We start from the raw sequence: 27,292 nt of genomic DNA, 5'->3' as shown, positions 1-27,292 counted from the left end.
GAGCAGAAACAGTCCTCAATCCTCACTAAGATAAAAAAAGAAGTGTGCCTCCTAAGCCTTTTATCTCACTAAGCCACAGTTTACGGATGTCGGATAGGTTTGATAGAGTGTTGCAGTGCTAATGGCAGCCGCGCAAAGGCCTCACAGGGACAATCATTATTGAAAAGAGAGATTTCCTCCATGAACTGCTGTGATGCATCACTACAAATAGAGTCATCTAGGACAGCTTTGTAGCCAGACAGGGTCCTCTTCTCACTTTGTGTGATTTATCACTAGATGAGAGAGTCTCACATTTACCAACACAAGCACTCCCATTGATCACAACTATTAGAGGGGTGAGAAACACCTTTTCAACTCGTTTTGGTCCATGGTGAGTGCTGCAAAACGCAATTGTCCAATCAGAGCAAATAACCTGTGGTTAGATTTATGTTATTTGATCCAAAGCTTCTATCCTCTTAGTTTCTGTAGCCCTTTTTCGACAGCTGTTGATGTACTTCTTCCACAACAGGCTTTATACATACATTTCATGATTAATTGGTTCTCTTGTTGCGTCCAGGTGGCTCAGCAGACAGCAGCAGCAGCAATGTGATTGGTTGGGTCAGAGAGCAGATGATGTCCTGGTCCAGCTAGAGCAGAGAATCTCCCCTCCTGTCCTCTGTTCTGTATGAGGACCCAAAGATGACTGTCACCAGCCGGCAGTCCTTCAATGTCCTGACCATCATCTTCCTCCTGCTGTCCACCGCAGGTCAGTGCGGTTTTATACACTTCTTTGTTATGGTGTGTGTGTGTGTGTGTGTGTGTGTGTGTGTGTGTGTGTGTGTGTGTGTGTGTGTGTGAAGATGGCATTTTATTGCATTCAATGTATCTTCACTTTTACCTTTTTTTAAATGTGATTTTGTTACTTGTGTGTTAATTGGGCCCATTCCATATATGTACATTAAACATAAACTTCATCCTCAACATTTCAGTAGTTTGTCTTGTCAATTTCAGTGTTTTCAGGTGTGTTGGTTTGTGTCTTGAAAGGTGGTCTGTTTGAACAGTGGGTAAAAATGCTTGGAAGAGGTAGACATGCTATATTCTCTGCAGGAAAGGTTTTTGTTTCTCTGGGTTTTAACCTCTTTAAAACCATTTTTTTATAGCCTAATAAATATTGATTGAATTCTGACCATTTTTATCAGTCCAGTAATTATTTTAACCTCTTGATGTGCACGGGGTTTGGCCAGCTCCGTCACAGTGTGTGTGTTTAAGTGTATAGTCTCTTCCCATAGTTGCCTGTAAGTCTGGCAAGCGAGACTGGTGTATGACTGTCTCAGGAACAGTATTCTGCATGGTAAAACATCAATGTTGATTACTGTAACTAATCTGCATTTGTGAAACTCTGTCGGTAACCTACAAACTTTATCTTTTTTTGTTTGTTTTTCAGCTCACAGGTTGAGGTTGTAAACGTAACAAAAAAGCCAAACTGTTTACTGTAGTATGCTAAAATTGGAAAGGTGTTAATGTAATTAACAACATGGCAACGTTTACGACCGTTCCCTGACCAGATCCAGCGGTTTTCCCTCTAATAAGACTGAGATTGCCTTCCCCTGGTCTTCCTCTCCTCTCCCTAACTCTTTAAGTCTTGCATCATTAGAGGACTTTATGGTCCGAGCAGCTCTGCTTCCTTATTGCCAATTCACCCTGCTATTACCGCTGACCCCTCCTTTATATCCTGTCAATTATGAGATAAGTTATAGGATCAGAATATCAGAGGCGGAGTTAGATGGGATGATTTTGGAATAAATAAAGCTGTCTTTCAAATGTCCGTTTGGGATTGATATGTGACCTTTTAGAAGTCACTGGTTTGATATATATATCATCTTCACATTTACCTTTACCTTGCAGTAACTACAGTTACAGGTCTGGTCTGTACAGGTTTGAGAAATTGTCCCTGAAAATATACATAAATGACATCTATATTTTTCTGTGACATTTTCCAGCTCCTCTTTTGGTATCAGTTCAGTACAGTATATTAATTCCTGATTTGAGTGCTGACAAAATTGGTATTTCAGAACCTTGAGTGGCATATCTCTATTTGTGAGAGGATATTTCACAGATAAAGGGTAATGTAATGAGATAGAAGACAATGTACTGTTGTGAGTGTGTTTGAGTGCACACACTTTTGTGAGAGTCTGCGTACTATTAAACCTCAAGGTGAAGTTTTGCTATTCTCATCAAATACAATCAAATTTCTCTTGTTTCCTAGCAAAGGTACAAGATAGAATAAAGCCAATTTCCGGCTCTCGAATCAATCTCTGACTTGAAACCTCTGGTGTAAGGCTTCATTACGGCTTCCTCACTCCTCATTCTACTTCCCTGTTCAGCACGGACGCAAAAGTCTAAAAATTAGAGAGAGTCTGAGGGAAGTCAATTGTAACTATTCAGCCAATCAGCCAGCCAGCCAGTCAGTCAGCCGACCTTGAGTGAAGCACTGTACTAAGCTCATTAGACCTGAGTGTTCTCCCCTTTCAAATGACCAATCTGTCCCTGCCTGGCCTGCATAGAATTAGAAAATACCTTTACCATCAGCAGCACAAATATATAACACCCCCCATCATTAAGAGGAAGATAAAAAGACATGACCTTGTTACAGTTCTCATCCTCTGTCATTGCTACTGCAGGCAGCGCTCATTCCCTAATGCTAGAAGGGCTATCCCCAGCTATGCTATGGAGGACGCTTTTACCTGTTATTATATTATGTTGTGTTATTAACAGTAATAAAATGTGAAAGGATGCCAAATTGCCTATCCTGATTGGTTGTGACGGTGTCTGTCTAACAAGTGGTTTTGTCTTGGTCCACAATGACATATGAGACAATCTTGATCATTATCTCTGGTCTGTTGTAATGACGGATTGGTAATTGGTGATCATCTACATGAGTCCAGGCTGCCAAATTATGTTTCCATGACTCCCATCACAGAGAAACGCCTCTCTGGTTGTCCTTCACATTTCTAATCCTTCCACAGAGATTAGTAAATGTCTGTTGATTTCTGCTTGGTTTTCCATCATTTGCAACATAACAGAAATCACAACAAGCTCAATCATGATGTTCCCAATCATTATAATCCATTTATCAGATTTGTAAAACAATTCTGACTAATATTTTACCTCACAAAGTGTAAGTGGGAAGATCTACAGTACTACAGTCTCTCTCTCTCTCTCTCTCTCTCTCTCTCTCTCTCTCTCTCTCTCTCTCTCTCTCTCTCTCTCTCTCTCTCTCTCTCTCTCTCTCTCTCTCTCTCTCTCTCTCTCTCTCTCTCTCTCTCTCTCTCTCTCTCTCTCTCTCTCTCTCTCTCTCTCTCTCTCTCTCTCTCTCTCTCTCTCTCTCTCTCTCTCTCTCTCTCTCTCTCTCTCTCTCTCTCTCTCTCTCTTCCACAGCTCTATCAGCTAATTTCAGAGTGTGTGAACCGTACTCCGACCACAAGGGGCGCTACCACTTTGGTTTCCACTGCCCTCGTCTCTCTGACAACAAGACCTACATGTTCTGCTGTCACCACAACAACACAGCCTTCAAGTACTGCTGCAAGGAGACTGAGTTCCAGACAGTCATGCAGGTCAACCTCACCACCACCACAGATGGCTTCAAACACAAGTGAGTCCTATTCAGGTTTTGGCAGTGAATATATGGAGTAGTACTGTTCCTTATCTGTTAGTAGGCTAATTATTGTGATTCTATTATACCGTTTACTGTTATTATAAAATGGTAGGCTACTTAAATTAGGTTGAGTGGATACCTTAAGAACATATAAAAAGGTATCCACAAGGAAACAGCCATTAGCTTCTCACTCACATTTCCGCAGAGAAAAAAGCCCTGGCCTTTAAATGTTAGTGATTGATAAGCTGCTAGCTCCCTTGACAATATCCCACTCATTGACACCATTTGACTGGTGCTCAAAGGGCACATTGACATTGATCTACACCTACAGAGAGAATCAGAACCACAGCAGTGAAGAGCTGAGGCGTTGTTACTGAGTGAGTGGGTGAGCTGCCTGCGGATGCCATCTCTAAGCAAAGTTTAATAAAGTGCTTTAGTGTACTGTATCATACTATACTGTACTACACTATAGTATAATATTCTATAGAAAGAGCAGAGAGCACACCTCCATCCACATCGACAGGGCTGTAGTGGAGCAGGTCGAGGGCTTCATGTTCCTTGACGTCCACATCACTAAGAACTTAACATGGTCCAAACACACCTGCACAGTCGTGAAGAGGGCAAGACAAAAAAGTTATACAGCTGCACCATCGAGAGCATCTTGACTGGCTGCATCACCTCTTGTTATGGCAAATGCACCACCGCAAGCACTACAGAGGGTGGTGCGGACAGCCCAGTACATCACTGTGGCCAAGCTCCCTGCCATCCAGGACCTCTATATCAGGCGGTGTCAGAGGAAGGCCCGAAAAATTGCCAGACTCCAGCCACCCAAGCCATAGACTGTTCACTCTGCTACTGTCCTGCAATCGGTACCGGAGCATCGGCTCTCGGACCAACAGGCTCCGAGACAGCTTCTACCCCCAAGCCATAAGACTGCTAAATAGCCATAAGAATGCTAAATAATTAATTAAATGGTTAGCCGGACTATCTGCTCTGACTCTATCTTACATTGACTCTATACACACTCACAAAACTATATACAGTACACACACTGTATACACACTCACTCACACACACACACACAAACACATACACTTTTACACTCATCATAGGCTGCTGCTGCTACTCTGTTCTTTATTTTACTCTTATTATAATCTATCCTGATGCCTAGTTACTTTACCCTGCCTTCATGTACATACCCACCTCAAATACCTCGTACCCCTGCACATTGATCTGTTACTGGTACTTCCTGTATATAGCTTCATTATTGTGTATTTTATTCCTCTTGTGTTACTATTTTTCTTTTTATAATTATTTTTAACTCTGCATCGTTGGGAAGGGAGCGTAAGCAAGCATTTCACGGTAAAGTCTACACCTGTTGTATTTGGCGCATGTGACAAATGAAATTTGATTTGACTACACTACACTGCACTGCACTACACTACTACACTGCACTACACTGGACTACACTATACTACACAGTACTATGACAGACTTAAATACAAATCTTTCTCTATGTAGCCAACAGCTCTGTCTGCAGAAAATGGGTAGATATCAGTAAGAGAAGAGACAGGGAGGAATGACCTCCCAGAGTGTGAAGGAGCTCAGTAAGAGGACTCCCTAACAAACAGAACACAGAGGGCTCTCTCGCTCTCTCTCTCGCTCTCTTTCTCTCTCTCTCTACCCTCTCCTCTAATACCCTCTCAGCGGGTACTCTCTAAGGCCAGTTACACAGCCCCTCTGGCAGGTCAGGATATTTCATCTAGTAGCTGATAACATAATGGGAGGCCATTTCATCCTCTTCCGCTCTGGACTGCACAGCTGAAGTGGTGATATTTACCACTGGCCCCAGGTTAAACTGGCCATAGCTCTGGGTCTGAGACTCTGAGTGTTCTGGCAAGTGTTAGGAGCATGAGGTATTCTATTACTGTGGCTTATGATTGGACCATGTACTGGTATTAGCAGGTGATGACTTTATGTGTATGCGTTAGGACATTTGCCTTGTTTAACGTTGTCTAACATTTGTTGTTGCTGTGTGGTGAGTCTGCTCTCATCAATCTCTCCACACAGACAGCTGTCCAAACAGTCCCCTTTGCTTACTCTAGGTTCACTTAAATACACTCCTGGAAGGCCCGCTGCCCTTAAACAGACAGATTTACAGATCACCATAGACAGCTAAGCTATGCAAACAGTCAGCTATATGTCACACAGGCACAGCGAGGGAAGTGAGACAAGGTACAGGGGTTTTATTTGGGTTTGTTTGAGTGCAGTTGCAAAGCTAGTGACCATGGTGGGTTATTTTTACTGGTGTTGTGAAATATCTACAACACCATCCAAGGAGCTATTTGGTCAACATGTTATGCATTAGGCCAGGTTTTCCCAAACTTGGTCCTCGGGACCCCAAGGGGTGCATTTTTTGGTTTTTGCCCTAGCACTACACAGCTGATAATAATCAACTAATCATCAAGCTTTGGTGTTCCCTCCATGATAAAACTCACTTTGGCCGTAATATCCTCTTTGTCTCATCTCAGTTTTTTGGGGTCAGAATGATCATTTTAAGCTGACTTTGGAGTTTTGTATTCTAATAGGAATGGGTAGTATCTTCCTGGGTAGTCCCTTTACTAATGCACAGCTCTGCTCCATAAAATCAGCATCTAACTAACACATCCTCGAGACATTTATTACAAGTCTCACGCTGTTCGTGGAGGTAGAGTGTAATTGGAAACTATTTGCACACATTTTTACCTCGCAGCGATTTATGGATTGGAGAGTGAATCCCGTGAATGGTTTAATGTGCGATGCACCACATAAATCCTTATGGCGTGTGAAATACATTAATAAATATGTTGGTGTTGAATACTGGGACAAAATATTGAAGAGTAATGGAGTTATTAAAATGGATAGGCTATGAGAGTCCCCTTTACATCTCAGTAAAGCACTTCCTTTACCGTAATATCAATTTACAAAAAAATATGCTTGAAATGCAAAATAAATAAATATTGAATTATTTTTCATGCCATTCTCACTCCGTCTCTCTCTTCTCCTATCTATTCTCTACAGTAACTACACAGCCCTGGTAGGAGTGTGGATCTATGGCTTCTTCGTCATGGTGCTGCTAGCCCTGGACTTCCTCTACTACTCTGCCATGAACTATGAGCTGTGTCGGGTTTACCTGGAGAAGTGGGGCCTGGGAGGGCACTGGCTGAAGAAGGCTAGGAGCCAGTGGCACCGGCCGGTCCCAGGAGAGGAAAGTGAGACCCAGAACCAGGCCCAGGGTCACCCCATGGCCCACAGCCACCACCACCCCAGACACAGCCTCAGAGGAGAGGGCCAGAGCCCCACGCTCCTCCCCTACCACACACCCACTGTCTGGTGAGTCACCCCGTCACACAGTGGATGTCCATTATACTGTATGGAGTTGTATAGAGTTGTCAGGGTCAGGAAAGTAACACTTTCAAATCCCAAATGTTTCTGCGTCATTTGGCTGGAAGGCATAAATGCAGGAAATTGAAAGTGCTCATGATGTAATTCTATACAGCAGAAAGCACAAGGGAGCCTATCACATTCTCTCTCAGGGTTCATCACCTCAAGTTGTCTTGCTCTCTGTCTCCTTGAATGTTACAATGTTGCTAAGTGAAAGTTACCATAGCAAACCATCAGCACAATATTTCTCCCTAAGAAGAGATTTGGCATCTCCAGCACAGCCTCTACCATTTGTTGATCACACATTCTCTACTGAAGATCTCATATGGGCAGCAAGTACGAGACCATAAAGAGAAGCGGGGAAATGTTATAGAGGTATCTTGACATGCATAGAGACGTGCTTTGAAAATGCAACCTATGGATTACAGAAAAAGTTAGGAATTTTCATGTGAGACAGGAGTCAGGATTTTGGGTTTAAGTGGGATTTGGACTGGATAGGAAAATAGCCTAGGCTCTAGGACAGGAGAATATATAATTTTGAATTGTTAACAGACTTCATGTCTGTAACCAGGTTTCCATCCAACCTTTTTATGCCAGTAAAATACATGTCAGATAAAAACATTTCACAACACGCCTGATGGAAACAGCTAATTTGCCGGTAAACTTTCCATATGTTGACAAAACTAAATACGCTAGACAAGGAGGGATCGTTTTGTGTCAGCAGAATTAATTACGTTACAGTGCTATTTGGTTGTTAATTGGATTAGTTCCGACATTTCTAGATTTTTAAAATATTTTTATTATTGTGTACTGCTTACATTTTACTGCATTGTTAGAAGCTAGTAATATAAGCATGATGCTGCACCCTCTACAACATATGCTAAACTATGTACCCGACCAATAAACTTTGATTTGATTTGATTTACCCCATACGCTTCGTAGGATGATGGGAATCGAAACCACTGAGCCTCCCCACACGCTCATGCGCTCACCTGTTCTAACCTTACACACACACACACACACACACACACACACACACACACACACACACACGCAGACCAATACGCGCACATGTCCATACATAGAGACATCTGTTGATGATGACATGCCTAGCTACTAGAACTAAACATGATAGATAAGGGTTTGTCCTAGATGTGAATACATGCCAACTACATATGTAGGATCTTAATTTGATCACTCTTATTGGCTGAGAATAAGATTAGCTTAATGATTTACATAAATTCCCTGAAAACCCGCAGTAACACATGGTTATATTAACAGTATTGCATGTAGCCTAATTTTGGCCAGCTAATAGCCTAATCACCGATCAAGCAATATTATTGACTAAATGTTCAAATCCTGTTGCTGCATGAATATTTTGCTGTGACAATACTGGTCAAATTATTTTTAAGATTCTACACCTGTACCTCCAGACATGTCCACAGAGGCACCTCGTTAGAGAGAGCAGTCAGTTCAGTCTGAGAGGCCTCATCAGTCTCAGTCAGGGATACTTGACTCCTACTGGAAACATGGCCAGCTTCACACAGAACATGGGGTCTTTGAAAATGGATCAGGATTAGGTCAGGATTCACATTGTGGATAAAAGACAATGTAGGCCTATAGGAGGGTAGCATCCATAGGCTACCTGATGGTAATACATGCTGTTGTAATAGATGATTAGTAGTGAGAACTTGGCATTATGACTCCATAAGGTTGTTATGGATGGACTTGTGTTAGCTATGATCTTGTTCTGAAAATAGGGATGTAATATTTGACAAAACATTTTATTGTTTAGAGTAGACTGAGTTTGGCTTAGGAAGTTCAAAGCGAGTGCTTTCAGTAAACATTCATTTGTATGACATTTTCATAATATGTACAAGTTATGAATAACATTTACATTTTACATTTACATTTACATAATTTAGCAGACGCTCTTATCCAGAGCGACTTACAAATTGAATTTAAGAGAGTTAAAGGTAGTTACTCATGCTATGAAAAATAAAAATGGACTTCTTACAAGTGCCTATACATTTGACTTTGGGGAACAGTTAAAATGACAAACCATCAGAGGCAAGTCCAAAGATGATGAATATCCATATAGTTAAATTAAAACATTGATTTAAAACGCACTTTATAAAACTAAAAGCAGCTAAGGGCAGTTTGACCAACTATTGACATACAGTAGTGCCCTAAATCAAATGTTGTATAAATACTCTCCATTGCCATCAACTGAAGTTGAACAGTAATTTTCAGTTCTTGTGTACTTTGTAAATGCAGGGATGTATTCATTATGCCAATTTGAGCGTTCCTATTGGACAAATTCAGGTAGGTCCCTCCCCGTTTCGTTCGCTTCTTAAATGCTAAACGTTTTCCGTAATTAATACACCCCAGGTTGAAAGTCATACATCTTGGGCATGACAGCATGCACTTGCTCAGTCCTTGTATTCAGTGTACTTCTTAGCGGAGCCACGCACCTTGCTGGCAGGTACTTCAGCCTATTTAGGGACATTTTGCGCAGCACAGCTTGGGGTAAATCGATGTGACATTTCTCAGCCAGCTCAACCAGGTAGATGAGGACGTCGCTGAGTTCATGTGCCAGGTGGTCGCGCTCGGAGTCGGTCCAGCCGGGCAGTCCTTCGGTCACCTCGCCACGCCACAATAACAAATAATATTTTCTTACAAATGATACAAACATTGAGCTGATACCATCTCAAAGACCAAGGCTAAAGGCTCTGTTCAATCACAAGCTGTTTTTCTGGGATGAGATGAAAATAACATTGTTATTGTCTTACACTGAATATTCTGTAACCGGTTGTGACTGAATAGGATCCAAAGTTTGTTGCCCAAATAAATACACAAACAATGCGTCATCGTCAGATGGCCTTGAGTGATGTTGCGAGCGACGGAGCCGTAACCTCAGGGACAGGGAGGTTGATGGGTAATGGCTGAGAATTAGATTCATACTTAGAGGAACATCTGTTTGTTGGTCGGATGTAAACCAACATAGATAGGGGTCAAAGGTCAATCTATCAACAATACTTCAGCAAAAGTAACAGATCATTTCTCTGCATCTATTTCTTTGTGGGGAGGAATTGCAGCATGTCAAGTTATTGTGTGGGAACACTGTTTACCATAATCCCAGCTAGCACATAATGTTCTGAGAACCATATGCTTCTTAGAGCTTGGTGAGAGCATAGTGGTCGTATGGTTATTTTGCATACAACCTTCCCACAATGTTCTGGAAATGGTGCAGGATACCCAGCTAGCACATAACGTTCTGAGAACCATGTTTCTTAGGTGGGAATTTCAGTACATAACGTTTTCTATAGGTTTCCTCATGGTTCTATTTAAAGTCATGATCTCAGAACGTTCAGAGAGCGTTAAGAAACAACGTTCTTCTGTGGGAATTTCAGTAATAATATAAAATAAATAATATGCCATTTAGCAGACGCTTTTATCCAAAGCGACTTACAGTCATGTGTGCATAAATTATTACGTATGGGTGGTCCCGGGGATCGAACCCACTGCCCTGGGGTTACAAGCGCCATGCTCTACCAATTGAGCTACAGAGGACCAACGAACATCAGCATAATGTTTTCTACAGGTTTCCTCATGGTTCTATTTAAAGTCATGTTCTCAGAAAATTAAGAAAACTTTCCATAAAAACCACAAGAAAACATTAGTAACGTTCAAAGAACATTCGAAGAATGTTATTTAAAAACATATACATTCCTTTCTCAGCGTCAACAAAACTCTCTCTATCTTCTATCTTGTTAAGTGTATGTTCTTAATGAGTGCTTTAAATAGACAAAAATGTACAGCTTTGTATGAGTAAAAAAAAATGTGCATGCTAGCTCCATCCTGGGGGCACAGTGGACTAATTTCATGGATAGAGAACAGAAGAGCATAGATTTGAATCTCACTGACGCCGTGCCACAATAAAAAAAAGCAATGTGTTTGCATGATTAATGCCTACGAGGATTAATTTCCATGTGTCCTATCTGTGATTGGAGTTCAACACAGTTAACCCAAACAAAAGTCTTACTGAAACATGTTCTCAGAAGGTTATTTAATTACCTTCAAATAACCTATAATTTCCATTCTCAGAACGTTAATAAAACCTCCCAGGAAAACTTTCAGGGAACCATAGTAAAATGTTATCAGAACCTCCCTGCAACCTAAAGATTAACGTTACCAGAACAGGCAACATTTTCACTTCCGTTCTCAGAACGTTTAAAAAACGCTCAGTTTTACTGGTCAGGAAACTAATGGCTTCGTTCCCAGAACCAATGGAAAACCAATAACGTACGTTCACACAACTTCTAAGGAAAGAAATGTGCTAGCTGGGATGCTACTTGAGAAGGCTGGTATGTGTGCACAGCCTTAAATCTGTTATTGGCTCAGCGTAGGCGGTCTGGGAATCTGATATTACTTTCTCTCCGTGGATATATTTATTATAATTCTGCTGTTCAGGTATTGAAGTCAGCCTAAACAAATACAGAATGCTTAACGAGGTACTGTATGTTCTAGCTAAAAAGAAGGGACACCATGCATGGATGAGCAGAAAACACAATCAGTTCTTCATGCACAGCCATGTATTTACAGGAACCGATGGGTCCAATATAGATAACAGACAACAAGTCCCCTTTGGTTAAGTGGAACAGTGGGATCATGACAGTATCAAGTATGCCATGATTGATAAGAAGCTGTGGACTATATTGGCTCATAACAGGAAAAATATGCTTTCTTTGACAATTTGTGCATGGAGAGCACATGAGCACATGGCCACATAAGTGATATATTTTTTACATTGTGGTCCACTGGGGACCCTGTAGCAAGCCTTTACACAGCAGTAAACAAACACAGCTGTTCCTGGAAGCTCCCAGCACAGCGCTAAAAAAACACTCAGAGCTCAATAATGAAACGGGATCTCCTCCTGCCAGTTACAAATGTAGGATCTTAATTTGATCACCCTGTTGCAGGATAGTCTACATCTCTGTAGCTCAATTGGTAGAGCATGGCGCTTGTAACGCCAGGGTAGTGGGTTCGATCCCTGGGACCACCCATACGTAAAAATGTATGCACACATGACTGTAAGTCGCTTTGGATAAAAGCGTCTGCTAAATGGCATATTATTATTATTATTATTTTATTATTATAACTTTCAGGAAACTTTGAAACTTGTAGTGTATTTTAGGTTTAAAACAGCTTCTGACGTTTGTAATTTCCACTTAGAAATTTGACTTGATTTTCCCTTATAAAAAATGTATCAACCCCTACAAAAATGTCCCTTAATTATAATACACATAATAATTCACATTTCCTGTTGCTGTAGGATTATTTTCCTGCTATAGCAAACTGGCTTAAATTAAGATCCTACATCTGTACAAAGTCTCAGATCTGGTTAGAACGTCTGGTCATATTAAGGCCAGGCACCACAGGCTGAAATTACATTTTTGCGTCTACCTATCAATTTTGAGATTTGTTGGTATTTTGGTCCATTAATATTAGTATTTTCAAAAAGTAAACATAAAAATCGCAAAAACTTGATGAAAATGTATATTTTCTTTAGTTTATCATACTACCGTCATTAACATTTTAATGAATTTGAATCACTTTAAAATGAACATACACCAATCATTTCAAAGCCCACTACATTAAAGGGTCAGTCAGCAGTTGAAAGAATAATAAAGAGTTTTCCCCGCACCGGTTTCGATAAAAAGCTAAGGGATGGGGCTGGAGAAATTTAACCACTCTCAAATTCATAGAGTGCTATGGACGCAAGGACTGACTGTCCATTATATATATATATATAATTTTTTATTTATTTTACCTTTATTTAACTAGGCAAGTCAGTTAAGAACAAATTCTTATTTACAATGACGGCCTACCCAGCCCAAACCCGGACGATGCTGGGCCAATTGTACGCCGCGCTATGGGACTCCCAATCACGGCCGGATTGTGATACAGCCTGAACCGGGGTCTGTAGTGACACCTCTAGCACTGAGATGCAGTGCCTTAGAACGCTGCGCCACTCGGGAGTAAAAATTATAGTTTTAACCATGTTTTGATGCTATATAATGTTTGTTTACATTTACTTTGTTCACAAACATTGTAGTAAAACACGCTTATAATTTGGGTTCTGATAGGGTACAGCTGTTGAACTAAGCTCATGAGGCATTTACAAATTATATTTTTCAAGAATCATGTATACAAAATTCAACTGGGAAAAGTTGATTGTGATATGATTAAGGGGAGAAAATGACCCTATGAGGGTGTGGTGCCTGGCCTTAAGGCCAGTTGTCTCTGCCCAGGGGTGGGGTGATAACCCCTAACTCTCTTGATACCATCGGATCGCGCATCGTTTGATGGACCCCGTACCAGAGAGAGGTCCTGGATTCAGTTTTGGGATGTTGGCAGATTGAGCCTTCCCTTCGCTATTATTAGTGCTGCTCTTTGCATTCCTCATGTTCCCATACTGATACTAACTTAGTATGATGCCTCAGAGCATAATAAAAAAGAGCTGAACTGCAATATCATTTAGGTCAGATACTATACAAGGTTTTATAATACAGTATGTGAGCGACGATCAAGCTGCTCAGGGCTTGGTGTGTACAGATGTAGGATCTTAATTTGATCACTCTTTTGTTGCTGAAAATTTTCCTATACAGCAAAAAATGCTAACTTGTGCTGTATTCAAAGTTTTGTGTGTAATGTTTCATAAAGAAAACAGTACAGTATGGTTGTTGATGGAATTAAAAATACATACATGAATTGATGAGTGAGAATCTGCCAACTACTATAGCATCGACAGTGTGAAAACTGAATAGGCAGCCAGCAGCGTTTCATATCATATTAATGCATACTAACCATAGCGAGAGATGAAGCTCTATCTCCATGGTGATTATCACCAGAACATTTGGCATCGGATCACAGCAACCATATGGACCACCCACCTCCTGGGTGATGCCTGCCTGCATGCCAGGCTGCCTCACCAGGCCAGCTAGGGTCATCTATAGCAGAGTGGACCAAACGAGGTGGCATCTGTCACCACAGTCATAGACCCTGACTCAGAGCTGAGCCGTCTGCCTGGCCATCACCTGACAGTCATTTCCAGTCAGGCATCTGTGGCTAAGATACACAAAAGTATGTGGACACCCCTTGAAATGAGTAGATTTGGCTATTTCAGCCACACCCGTTGCTGACAGGTGTATAAAATCGAGCACAAAGCCATGCAATCTCCATAGACAAACATTGGCAGTAGAAAGGCCCGCACTGAAGAGCTCAGTGACTTTCAACGTGGCACCGTCATAGGATACCACCTTTCCAACAAGTCCGTTTGTGAAATTTCTGCCCTGTTAGAGCTGCCCTGGTCAACTGTAAGTGCTGTTATTGTGAAGTGGAAACGTCTAGGAGCCACAATGGCTCAGCCGCGAAGTGGTAGGCCACACAAGCTCGCAGAACGGGACCGACGAGTGCTGAAGCGCGTAGTGCATGTTTGTCCTCGGTTGCAACACTCACTAACGAGTTCCAAACTGCCTCTAGAAGCAACGTCAGCACAATAACTGTTCATTGGGAGCTTCATGAAATGGGTTTCCATGGCCGAGCAGCCACACACAAGCCTAAGTTCACCATGTGTAATGCCAAGCGTCGGCTGGAGTGGTGTAAAGCTCGTCGCCATTGGACTCTGGAACAGTGGAAACGCATTCTCTGGAGTGATGAATCACGCTCACCATCTGGCAGGCCGACGGACAAATATGGGTTTGGCAGATGCCAGGAGAACGCTACCTACCCGAATGCAGAGTGCCAACCGTAACGTTTGGTGGAGGAGGAATAATGGTCTGGGGCTGTTTTTCATGGTTCGGGCTAGACCCCTTAGTTCCAGTGAAGGGAAATCTTAACACTACAGCATACAATTACATTCTAGATGATTCTGTGCTTCCAACTTTGTGGCAGCAGTTTGGGTTAGGCCCTTTCCTGTTTCAGCATGACAACGCCCCTGTGCACAAAGCAAGGTCCATACAAAAATGGTTTGTTGAGATCGGCGTGGAAGAACTTGACTGGCCTGTACAGAGCCCTGACCTCAACCCCATCAAACACCTTTTGGATAAATTGGAACGCCGACTGCGGGCCTAATCACCCAACATCAGTGTGCCGACCTCACTGATGCTCTTGAAATCAAATTTTATTTGCCACATGCGCTGAATACAACAGGTGTAGACCTTACAGTGAAATGCTTACTTACAAGGCCTTAACCAACAATGCAGTTTTAAGTAAAAAATAGATAAGTAAAAATGCAAATAATCTGGGTAGCCATGATTAGCTGTTCAGGGCTTGGGGGTAGAAACTGTTAAGAAGCATTTTGGACCTTTACTTGGCGCTCCGGTACCACTTGCCGTGCGGTAGCAGAGAGAACAGTCTATGACTAGGGTGGCTGGAGTCTTTGACAATTTTTAGGGCCTTCCTCTGACACCGCCTGATACAGAGGTCTTGGATGGCAGGAAGCTTTGCCCCAGTGATGTACTGGGCCGTACGCACTACCCTCTGTAATGCCTTACAGTCGGAGGCCGAGCAGTTGCCATACCAGACGGTGATGCAACCAGTCAGGATGCTCACGATGGTGCAGCTGTAGAACGTTTTGAGGATCTGAGGACCCATGCCAAATCTTTTCAGTCTCCTGAGGGGGAATAGGCTTTGTCGTGCCCTCTTCATGTCTTGGTGTGTTTGGACCATGATAGTTTGTTGGTGATGTGGACACCAAGGAACTTGAAGCTCTCAACCTGTTCCACTACAGCCCCGTCGATGAAAATGGGGGCGTGCTCAGTCCTCTTTTTTTTCCTGTAGTCCACAATCATCTCCTTTGTCTTGATCACGTTGAGGGAGAGGTTGTTATCCTGGCACCACACGGCAAGGTCTCTGACCTCCTCCCTATAGGCAGTCTCATCGTTGTCGGTGATCAGGCCTACCACTGTTGTGTCGTCGGCAAAGTTAATGATGGTGTTGGAGTCGTGTCTGGCCATGCAGCCTTGGGTGAACAGGGAGTACAGGAGGGGACTGAGCACGCACCCCTGAGGGGCCCCCATGTTGAGGATCACCATTTTACATTTACATTTATGTCATTTAGCAGACGCTCTTATCCAGAGCGACTTACATGAGCAATTAGGGTTAAGTGACTTGCTTAAGGGCACATCGACAGATTTTTCACCTAGTCGGCTCGGGGATTAGAACCAGCGACCTTTCGGTTACTGGCACAATGCTCTTACCCACTAAGCTACCTGCCGCCCGTGGCAGATGTGTTGTTACCTACCCTCCTGGGGGCGGCCCATCAAGAAGTCCAGGATCCAGTTGCAGAGGGAGGTGTTTAGTCCCACGGTCCTTAGCTTAGTGTTGAGCTTTGAGGGCACTATGGTGTTGAACGCTGAGCTGTAGTCAATGAATAGCATTCTCACATAGGTGTTCCTTTTGTCCAGGTGGGAAGGGGCAGTGTGGAGTGCAATAGAGATTGCATCATGTGTGGATCTGTTGGGGTGGTATGCAAATTGGAGTGGGTTTCTGGGATAATGGTGTTGATGTGAGCCATGACCAGCCTTTCAAAGCACTTCATGGCTACAGATGTGAGTGCTACGGGTCGGTAGTCATTTAGGCAGGTTATCTTAGTGTTCTTGGGCACCTGGGACTATGGTGGTCTGCTTGAAACATGTTGGTATTACAGACTCAGTCAAGGACATGTTGAAAATGTCAGTGAAGACACTTGCCAGTTGGTCAGTGCATGCTCGGAGTACACGTCCTGGTAATCCGTCTAGCCCTGCAGCCTTGTGAATGTTGACCTGCTTAAAAGTCTTTCTCACAGCGTGATCACATAGTCATCCGGAACAGCTGATGCTCTCATGCATGCTTCAGTGTTGCTTGCCTCGAAGCAAGCATTGAAGTGATTTAGCTCGTCTGGTAGGCTCATGTCACTGGGCAGCTCGCGGCTGTGCTTCCCTTTGTAGTCTGTAATAGTTTGCAAGCCCTGCCACATCCGACGAGCGTCGGAGCCAGTGTAGAACGATTCAATCTTAGTCCTGTATTGACTCTTTGCCTGTTTGATGGTTCGTCGGAGGGCATAGCAGGATTTCTTATAAGCATCCGGGTTAGAGTCCCACTCCTTGAAAGCAGCAGCTCTACCCTTTAGCTCAGTGCGGATGTTGCCTGTAATCCATGGCTTCTGGTTGGGTATGTACATACGGTCACTGTGGTGACGACGTCATCGATGCACTTATTGATGAAGCCAGTGACTGATGTGGCATACTCCTCAATGCCAACAGAAGAATCCCGGAACATATTCCAGTCTGTGCTAGCAAAACAGTCCTGTAGCTTAGCATCTGCGTCATCTGACCACTTCCTTATTAACCGAGTCACTGGTGCTTCCTGCTTTAGTTTTTGCTTATAAGCAGGAATCAGGAGGATATAATTATGTTCGGATTTGCCTAATGGAGGGCGAGGGAGAGCTTTGTACGCGTCTGTGTGTGGAGTAAAGGTGGTCTAGAGTTTTTTTTTCCCTCTGGTTGCACATTTAACATGCTGGTAGAAATTATGTAGAACAGATTTAAGTTTCCCTGCATTAAAGTCCCCGGCCACTAGGAGCGCTGCCTCTGGATGAGCGTTTTCCTGTTTGCTTACGGCCTTATATTGAGTGCAATCTTAGTGCCAGCATCGGTTTGTGGTGGTAAATAGACAGCTACGAAAAATATAGAAGAAAACTCTCTTGGTAAATAGTGTGGTCTACAGCTTATCATGAGATACTCTAGCTCAGGCGAGCAAAACCTTGAGACTTCCTTAGTATTAGATTTTATGCACCAGCTGTTGTTTACAAATATACACAGACCGCCACCCCTTGTCTTACCGGAGTCAGCCGTTCTATCCTGCTGATGTAGCGTCTATCTTTTGTTTTCAAATGATTGTACGTTGGCTAATAGGATTCATGGAAGATACAGATTACTCGCTCGCCGTCGGATCCTTACAAGGCACCCCGACATACATCCACAGTATCTCTGTCTCTTTCTCATGCGAATGACAGGGATTTGGGCCTTGTCGGGTGTCTGTAGAATATCCTTTGTGTCTGACTCGTTGAAAAACATTTTTTCGTCCAATACGAGGTGAGTAATCGCTGTCCTGATATCCAGAAGCTCTTTTTGGTCATAAGAGATGGTGAAAGAAACATTATGTACAGAATAAATTACAAATAACGCGAAAAAACACACATAATAGCACAATTAGTTAGAGGGCCGTAAAATGGCAGCCTTCTCCTCCGGCGCCATCTTCCTGGGCTAAATGGAAGAAAGTCCCCGCAGCAATGTTCCAACATCTAGTGGAAAGCCTTCCCAGAAGAGTGGAGGCTGTTATAGCAGCAAAGGGGGGAACCAACTCCATATTAATGTTTTTGGAATGAGATGTTTGACAAGCAGATGTCCACATACTTTTGGTCATGTAGTGTATCATATCAGCAAGTCTGTCGCCTGGCAAATGGAGTCTGGTTTCTGATTCATCAGATGGTCAATGTATGGTAGGTACATTGCTTTGATCAAACTTGACCATACGACAATATACACACTAACAGCAGCCATCTGCCTGCCAGTCTGCCTGAGCAGTGAGTGACACAATAATCTGATAAAGATACCACTTACTAATGCCAGATTCTCTCTAGAAATAAGCTTGGGCTCTTCAAACAGCTTTAATGTAATTTTTTTTGTCACCAAGTGTCGTGATCAAAGCGTGTCTATTTCCTGCATATTCACATGGTATCTTTGAACCACAACTGGAGCTGAATGGGTTTGTGTGGTAACGTTTGGGTAGTAAATAATTAAATCAAGTGAAGTTTGCCGTGTGTGTGTGTGGAGCAGCAGCATGTCCAGGCCCTGTACAATTAGAGAGTAACACTCTCCATGTGGTGACTTCATTAACATTTCAGAAACTGCACAAGATAAGACAGCCGGGGGGGAGGAATAACAGGGCATTATCTGTGTCATATTTTGCTGATGATTGTTAAATTGTAAAAAATGGCAATAAATATATTGTAAAAAAAAGTATATAAAAAAAAAAACTGCCGGATAAAGAGGAAGCACCATGGCGAGGAATGGTTGTTGCTTTATTCTTCACTCCATTGTAATTTAAAAAAGATCACAACAATAATGATGTCATGCCTTTCCCCCACTGGCCTTGTTTAATGCAAACATACAACAGAGGAGAATGCTGAAACTAGAGTATACAGCATTCAGTGCCTTGCAAAAGTATTCAGCCCCCTTGGCGTTTTTCCTATTTTGTTGCATTATAACCTGTAATTTCAATGGATTTTTATTTGGATTTCATGTAATGGACATACCACAAAATAGTCTAAATTGATGAAGTGAAAAAAAAAAAAAATTGTTTCAAAAAATTCTACAAAATAAATAACGGAAAAGTGGTGCGTGCATATGTATTCACCCCCTTTGCTATGAAGCCCCTAAATAAAATCTGGTGCAACCAATTACCTTCAGAAGTCACATAATTAGTTAATAAAGTCCACCTGTGTGCAATCTAAGTGTCACATGATCTGTCACATGATCTCAGTATATGTACATATGTTCTGAAAGGCCCCAGAGTCTGCAACACCACTAAGCAAGGGGCACCACCAAGCAAGCGGCACCATGAAGACCAAGGAGCTCTCCAAACAGGTCAGGGACAAAATTGTGGAGCAGTACAGATCAGGGTTGGGTTATAAAAAAATATCCGAAACTTTGAACATCCCACGGAGCACCATTAAATCCATTATAAAAAAATTGAAAGAATATGGCACCACAACAAACCTGTCAAGAGAGGGCCGCCCACCAAAACTCACGGAGCAGGCAAGGAGGGCATTAATCAGAGAGGCAACAAAGAGACCAAAGATAACCATGAAGGAGCTGCAAAGCTCCATAGCGGAGATTGGAGTATCTGTCCATATGACCACTTTAAGCCGTACACTCCACAGAGCTGGGCTTTACGGAAGAGTGCCCAGAAAAAAGCCATTGCTTAAAAAAAAAAATAAGCAAACACATTTGGTGTTCACCAAAAGGCATGTGGGAGACTCCCCAAACATATGGAAGAAAGTACTCTGGTCAGATGAGACTAAAATTTAGCTTTTGGCCATCAAGGAAAACGCTATGTCTGGCGCAAACCCAACACCTCTCATCACCTCGAGAACACCATCCCCACAGTGAACCATGGTGGTGGCAGCATCATGCTGTGGGGGTGTTTTTCATCGGCAGGGACTGGGAAACTTGTCAGAATTGAAGGAGTTCTCTGTTTTTTTTGGTCTTATTTCTTGTTTGTTTCACAATAAAAAATATTTTGCATCTTCAAAGTGGTAGGCATGTTGTGTAAATCAAATGATACAAACCCCCAAAAAATCTATTTTAATTCCAGGTTGTTAAGCAACAAAATAGGAAAAATGCCAATGGGGGTGAATACTTTCGCAAGCCACAGTATGTCTGATTCATTTAGCTGGGTATCAGTTGTACTGTAAATACTATTGTTATAAGGGTTTTAATACTATATCACTCTCTTTTTTTTCCATTCAGAGTGAAGCTGCAAGAGGATGATTGAGTAGAAGAGTAGAGCGCAGCGATGCCGAGCAGAGGATAGCACGGCTCAGACACCTGTCTCTGTCTGGCTGGATTATTGACACAGTAACATACCACAGGGTAGCTGGCCCTGCCAGAGCTAGTGGCTAGCTAGCAGTTCCTGCTCACCTCCATTCCTCTGAGCGCCTACACACAGGGCAATGGAGGATACAGTATGACGAGACTTCTAGACTACGACGGAAGGCCCAGGTGGATGGAGCTGCTGCTACCCAAACACTGCTAAGGAACAGGCCACAGGCACTGAAACTGACCATGAATACCCCTGCATGGGCTGGGACTGTTCTAATAAGAAACCAATGGAAGCTTGAAGTGAACTGGATAAAATGTGGTTACAAACGAGGTGGCTTTGCTTGATATGTGTGTTTGAGTGTTGATTGCACTTGGTTGCTGCGTGGGGTTAAATTCAGTAGTAGTTAGAAGTCGTGGGAGTACTGTATCTATTGGGGATTTATTTAAAGTAAACTAGTCAGGGACTTTTTATGAGTGGTAAACATCCTAGACCTAGACGATTCACCATGGAGGTTGATGCTGAGCATCTTGAAGACCGACAACACTATTTTGCTTCAGCGACAAGTGACCCACCTGAACCTGAAGCCTGTCTTCAGAAAAGACAGGCTTATTATTAAACGTAAGTTGGTGAAGTTTCCTCTACAATTTTCACAAATTGATGTCCAGTCCTTGTCATGTCAAACAGACCCATTAGGAATAATGATAAACATGAATATTCATTTGGTTCATTTAAATTACAAGCACCAATGTACCATACCGGTAATAGCCAATCTTATCAGCAATAATGTACAGCATTGAGAGCCCTGACCTAAATGAGGACATAGACTAGCTCACACACAGAGCAATCACTGAAGTGAATCTGAGGGTTTGCATCCCAAATGGCATCCTATTTCCTATATAGTGTACTACATTTGGTAGGGCTCAGGTCAAAAGTAATGCACTGTATAGGGAATAGGGTGCCATTTGGGACACAGACCCAGGGTCTCTCTGCAGGATAGATGTAATAGTCTATGGAACAGACATATGTCAACATAATGAAACCTTACTGAACACAGTGGTCTTCCCCTTCAAGCCACCCTGTCAGCTTAGCAATGAGCAAGAGTAGAGTCCAGACAAAATAATCACTTCAGTGAAAAAGAAAGGTGTTAGCAACCGCACAGGGACGGAATAAAGCCGTGCTCAGCGCTTAACTAATTGCTTACTTTCTGATTGATCCATAAAGTACAGTCTTTGGTTCCAGGTAGAACTATTTTGGGTTCCATGTAGAACCCTCTGTGGAAAGGGTTCTACATCGAACCCAAAAAGGTTTCACCTGGAACAGAACGGGTTCTACCTGGAACCAAAAGGGGTTCTTCAAAGGGTTATCCTATGGGGACAGCCGAAGAACCCTTTTTGGTTCTAGATAGCACCTTTTTTCTAAGAGTGTATACAATGCAGTACAGGGGGTTGTCTCTCTTCACTCTACCCCAATTCTGCAGCTGTAACCTGGCTATCTGGCAGCTGCACAGCCAGTACATTACGTGCAGAGAATTCCTGGACCGTACCAACCATGCAGCAGGCAGTACACTGCAGTGTCCTTGGTAGGGGCCAATAAAAAGGGCGAACTATACACATTTCTGTTTGGGAGTTACTGAAATTACCACCAACACTCCTGACCAGCCACTAGGCAGGAGGAGCAGCACAGCTATCCCCCAAATTCTAAAAGAGCAAAACTGAAAAAATAGTTTTGTCATCATCTGGATTCATAAGTTCACTGAAGTCTGCAGGCCCCAAAAAATACACTGGATTTGGACAACCATTTTACACCTTTCTGTTATAAGAATGACCTGGCATTCTGTTGTAATCAGCAATAAAGTTCAGATTTGGTCAGTTTGAGTTAACTTCCATACAGTAAAAGGCTACAGTCTAATTGCATGGTTGCTCCAGCAGACTTGTGCCCTGTGCTGAGATGTTTCAAAGTTTATTCGCCACGTGCACAGGATACAACAGCTATAAAATAGTACAGAGAAATTCTTACTTGAGAGCTCTTTCCCAACAGTGCAGTAATAATATAGATAATCAGTTGTTTTTTTTACACAATAAGTGCAATATAAGTTGACTTGTACCCAGTGCTGAGATGCGATGTGCCCAACTGAAATAATTGGCCTGGACTGGCACTCTCTCTTTTCTCTCTCTCTTTTCTCTGCTGTAACAAAGCAAAGCTACTGTGAGCAGGGAGTTCCTTTTCCATCGACAATATGTAGTCGTGATAAATAGGGAAATGCCCGTTCCCTAGCAACCCACTGGGCACAGACGCCAGTTAAACGTCTAGTTTTGATTTACATTTGGTTTAGTTGTCAACTATTGTGAATTCAATGTGAAATCAACAAAACATTTCACCATGTCATTGGATTTAGGGTAAAAGTTAGATGAAATGCCCTTACGTTGATGACTTTTTGCAAATCCAATGAGTTTTCCATGTTGATTCAATGTCATCACATAGATTTCTGGGGGTTGAAATGATGTGGAAAGAACGATGATTCAACCAGTTTTTGCCCAGTGGGAGGCAATGTCAACAGTCATGTCATGTAGGCTACAACCTAACAGTTTCCCTTCTTATCATAGTAATGATAATGGGGAGCACAACTGCATCCCTCCCCAGACTGGAGCCATGAAATTCCACCTCAATAATTTCCTCAAATGTACCCTTACAACATGTTCTGTGGTGGGGGTTTTTACAGGACAAATTTGGCATTCTGTTTTGATTAGAGTCTTAACTTGGACTTGACGTGACATAGTCAATATTGTAATCCTTACTGTAAGGATGGGAGAGCACTTATGTTTTAAATTAAATCAAATGTTATTTGTCACATGCTTCGTAAACAACAGGTGTGGACTAACAGTGAAATGCTTACTTACGGGCCCTTCCCAACAATGCAGAGAGAAAGAAAATAGAGAAATAATAGAATAGTAAAACACGTAATAATAAAAGTAATAATAGATACACAATGAGTAACGATAACTTTGCTATATACAGTACAAGGGGTACCAGTACTGAGTCGATGTGCAGGGGTATGAGGTAATTGAGGTCGATAGTGTATGTACATATAACTAGGAACAAAGTGACAGTAAGAACTAAAATAAAACTGTTTAGAATAAAGTAAAACAGTAGCAGCAGCATATGTGATGAGTCAAAAAAGTTAGCGCAAAAAGGGTCAATGCAGATAGTCCGGGTAGCTATTTGGTTAACTATTTAAGTAACTATTTAGCAGTCTTATGGCTTGGGGGTAGAAGCTGTTCAGGGTCCTGTTGGTTCCAGACTTGGTGTATCGGTACCGCTTGCTTGAGGTTGCCGTAGAGTGAATCTCCACCTGTACACAGAAACTTTGTAGTGATTTGTGGTGGGTGTGGTGATGATTAGAGTTATGAGTTGAATTGTTTCTGCACTTGTTAACTTTGTATTGTTCCACCAAGGAGAAATAAAGTTGTATCTTTTCCAGTGTGTTTAAACATTTCTGTGTGTATGCTGCTGCTTTTTAAACTCAGAATCTCAGTCAGATTTCTAAGCCAAAAACATAAAAGTTGAATAAAGTTTGTTTCAGACGTTGTGTTTGGTCAGAGCATCCTGTCTGAGTCAAAGCATTGGCCTATAGCTGCCACCCCCAGCCTGGTGAATCACAAGACCCAGGCAGCCAGACCAGGACCTGAGACATCATTAAGGCCAGGAAATGACAGGCCAGACAGGAGCAGACAGACAGAGACACAGACAGTCATGTCATGCCTAAATACCTTGTTCGAAATTAGAAACCTGTCTGCCACAGCTGAAGGAGGGTCTCAGATGCCAGAGTATCCAAGGAGATGTCAAGGTTTGTTAGCAAGAAGTCTTTTGAGCTTTTTCATTAATCAGCTTTCCCTATCTCTCTCCAAACTTTTCACTTCTGTACCTCCGCCTCTGTTCAATATGCCTTTTCTCTTCTCTCCTCATCCCACCAGTCTGTTCTTCACTCTCTTCCTTTTCTTCCCCTAAACACATCCATCTGCCTCGCTCCGCATCCCCTCCCAGACCTCCTCCTTCCTCCCTCTCTGTTTCATTGCTGTGATCGAATTAATATGACAAAGACCACAGGAACAAAGTCTTTATAATAAACAGTGTGAACTAGTTAATCCCATTCATCACTATGAAAAACAAAACATTTCTTAGATCTCCCGCTGTTCCAAAGGAGCAGGGCAAAGCATCACTCTGGCTGCCGGCATGATGGCATCCATCTATCACAACCCCATTAGACCGTCCCATCACTAGCATCTACCACCCTGCCCACTCAGCCCTCTCAGAGGCAGGGCAGAGAGCCCTTATGTGGCGCAGAGCCCACGTTAAGTGGATCTTAATGTTACCATTTCATGCCATTTGTCTAAATGTAATGTGATAAAGCCCATTTGGATGGCCCTATCCAGCCCACTGTTATCAGATTATCATTACAGTGCCATTGGTGATCAGATGTCAGTCAAAGAGAGAGACACCCAGAGAGGGTGGAGAACAGAGAAGAGGGAAGGGGAAAGGAGGGGAGGGGAGTGGAGGGGAGGGGAGTAGAGCAGAAGAGAGGAGAGCTGAAGTACCCGATTGTGAACTTTCGGTAAACTAGTTACATTTTCTCCCTTACTCAGAGAACTTTCATGTGTAGATTAATATCTTTATAAGAGCACCAACCATAAACAATACATATTGCAGCTATCTTTGCACTGCCTCCACAGTCAACCCTATTTTCCGCAGTTTGACGATTATTATCATGAATCTTGCCCTTGAGGCAGAACTGAGCGATTTCTGCTAGATGGGCCAGCTGCAAAGTCCAAATTGCCTATATCATAAGAAATGTGACTTTTGGTCTTATTTTAAGGTTAGGGTTCAGCATTAGGGTTAGCAGTGTGGTTAAGGTTAGGGGGAAGGTTAGGGCTAGGTTTAAAAGTGGATTTTTGACTTTGTGGCTGTGCCAGCTAGTGTCCACCTAGCTGCCTCTAGGGCAAGATTCATGCAATAAATGCCAACCTACCTATTTTCCCATCAACTGAACCCAGCCTTAAACAAGACTGACAGCCCTTATTCACTATTCCATTTATTGTAATTGCAGACCTTTGTATCCACCACTAAGTGCTGAGAATCCTCAAGGATATGACCTCTGATCAGAAAATCCGACTGCTATGCCTGTCTTAAATGTTTTGAACGTCCACAATTTTCATCAGGCAAATCCCCTGAGACGGGGGAGTTCAAGGGCAGTAAATTGGAAGGCATTGAGTGAAGAAAAACCATACGAGTGACCTGACAGCACACTTAAACTGTCTGCTGAAATGGGCTATATACATGATGAAGAGGGGGAACACAACCCTGGCCAGGACCACTCTCTCTCTCTGTCTGCCCTGTGTGTAGTGTGACATTGAGCTGTAATGAACAGGGCACTGTACGTGTGCCTGAGCATCAGACTCAGAATCTTAGAACACTATGATACTCACTCAAACACTCACACGTACAGTGCCTTGCAAAAGTATTCATCCCCCTTGGCGTTTTTCCTATTTTGTTGCATTACAACCTGTCATTTCAATGGATTTTTATTTGGATTTCATGTAATGGACATACACAAAATAGTCCAAATTGGTGAAGTGAAATGAAAAAAATAACTTGCTATGAAGCCCCTAAATAAGATCTGGTGCAACAAATTACCGTCAGAAGTCACATAATTAGTTAAATAAAGTCCACCTGTGTGCAATCTAAGTGTCACATGATCTCAGTATATATATACACCTGTTCTGAAAGGCCCCAGAGTCTGCAACACCACTAAGCATGGCGCACCACCAAGCAAGCAGCACCATGAAGACCAAGGAGCTCTCCAAACAGGTTAGGGACAAAGTTGTGGAGAAGTACAGATCAGGGTTGGGTTATAAAAAAATATCTGAAACTTTGAACATCCCACGAAGCACCATTAAATCCATCCGGAAGAATTGCCAGAAAAAACCCATTGCTTAAAGAAGAAAATAAGCAAACACGTTTGATGTCAGAGACTCCCCAAACATATGGAAGAAAGTACTCTGGTCAGATGAGACTAAAATTGAGCTTTTTGGCCATCAAGGAAAATGTCTGGCGCAAACCCAACACCTCTCATCACCCCGAGAACACCATCCTCACAGTGAAGCATGGTGGTGGCAGCATCATGCTGTGGGGATGTTTTTCATCGGCAGGGACTGGAAACTGGTCAGAATTGAAGAAATTATGGATGGTGCTAAATACAGGGAAATTCTTGAGGGAATCCTGTTTCAGTCTTCCAGAGATTTGAGACGGGGATGGAGGTTCACCTTCCAGCAGGACAATGACCCTAAGCATACTGCTAAAGCAACACTCAAGTGGTTTAAGGGGAAACATTTAAATGTCTTGGAATGGCCTAGTCAAAGCCCAGACCTCAATCCAATTGAGAATCTGTGGTATGACTTAAAGATAGCTGTACACCAGTGGAACCCATCCAACTTGAAGGAGCTGGAGCAGTTTTGCCTTGAATGGGCAAAAATCCCAGTGGCTAGATGTGCCAAGCTTATAGAGATATACACCAAGAGACTTGCAGCTGTA

At 42.6% G+C, this 27,292-nt stretch overlaps 1 protein-coding gene across 1 annotated transcript in view; it reads left to right on the top strand.

Annotated features, from left to right (window-relative positions):
* Positions 1-23,055, top strand: part of LOC121540615 (protein shisa-like-1a) — a 39,320-nt gene extending 16,265 nt beyond the window's left edge. The window contains exons 2-5 of the mRNA XM_041849630.2: positions 557-745; positions 3,418-3,631; positions 6,695-7,006; positions 20,635-23,055. Of these exons, the coding sequence (XP_041705564.1) occupies positions 679-745; positions 3,418-3,631; positions 6,695-7,006; position 20,635 (594 nt within the window). The 5' untranslated portion in view covers positions 557-678 and the 3' untranslated portion in view covers positions 20,636-23,055. The remainder of the gene's footprint in view (positions 1-556; positions 746-3,417; positions 3,632-6,694; positions 7,007-20,634) is intronic.
* Positions 23,056-27,292: the final 4,237 nt, after the last annotated feature.

Source organism: Coregonus clupeaformis, chromosome 26, assembly GCF_020615455.1.
Source record: "Coregonus clupeaformis isolate EN_2021a chromosome 26, ASM2061545v1, whole genome shotgun sequence".
Lineage (NCBI taxonomy): Eukaryota > Metazoa > Chordata > Actinopteri > Salmoniformes > Salmonidae > Coregonus > Coregonus clupeaformis.
The sequence above is the reverse complement of the archived record's forward strand: the minus strand, read 5'-3'. Positions and strand labels throughout refer to the sequence as shown.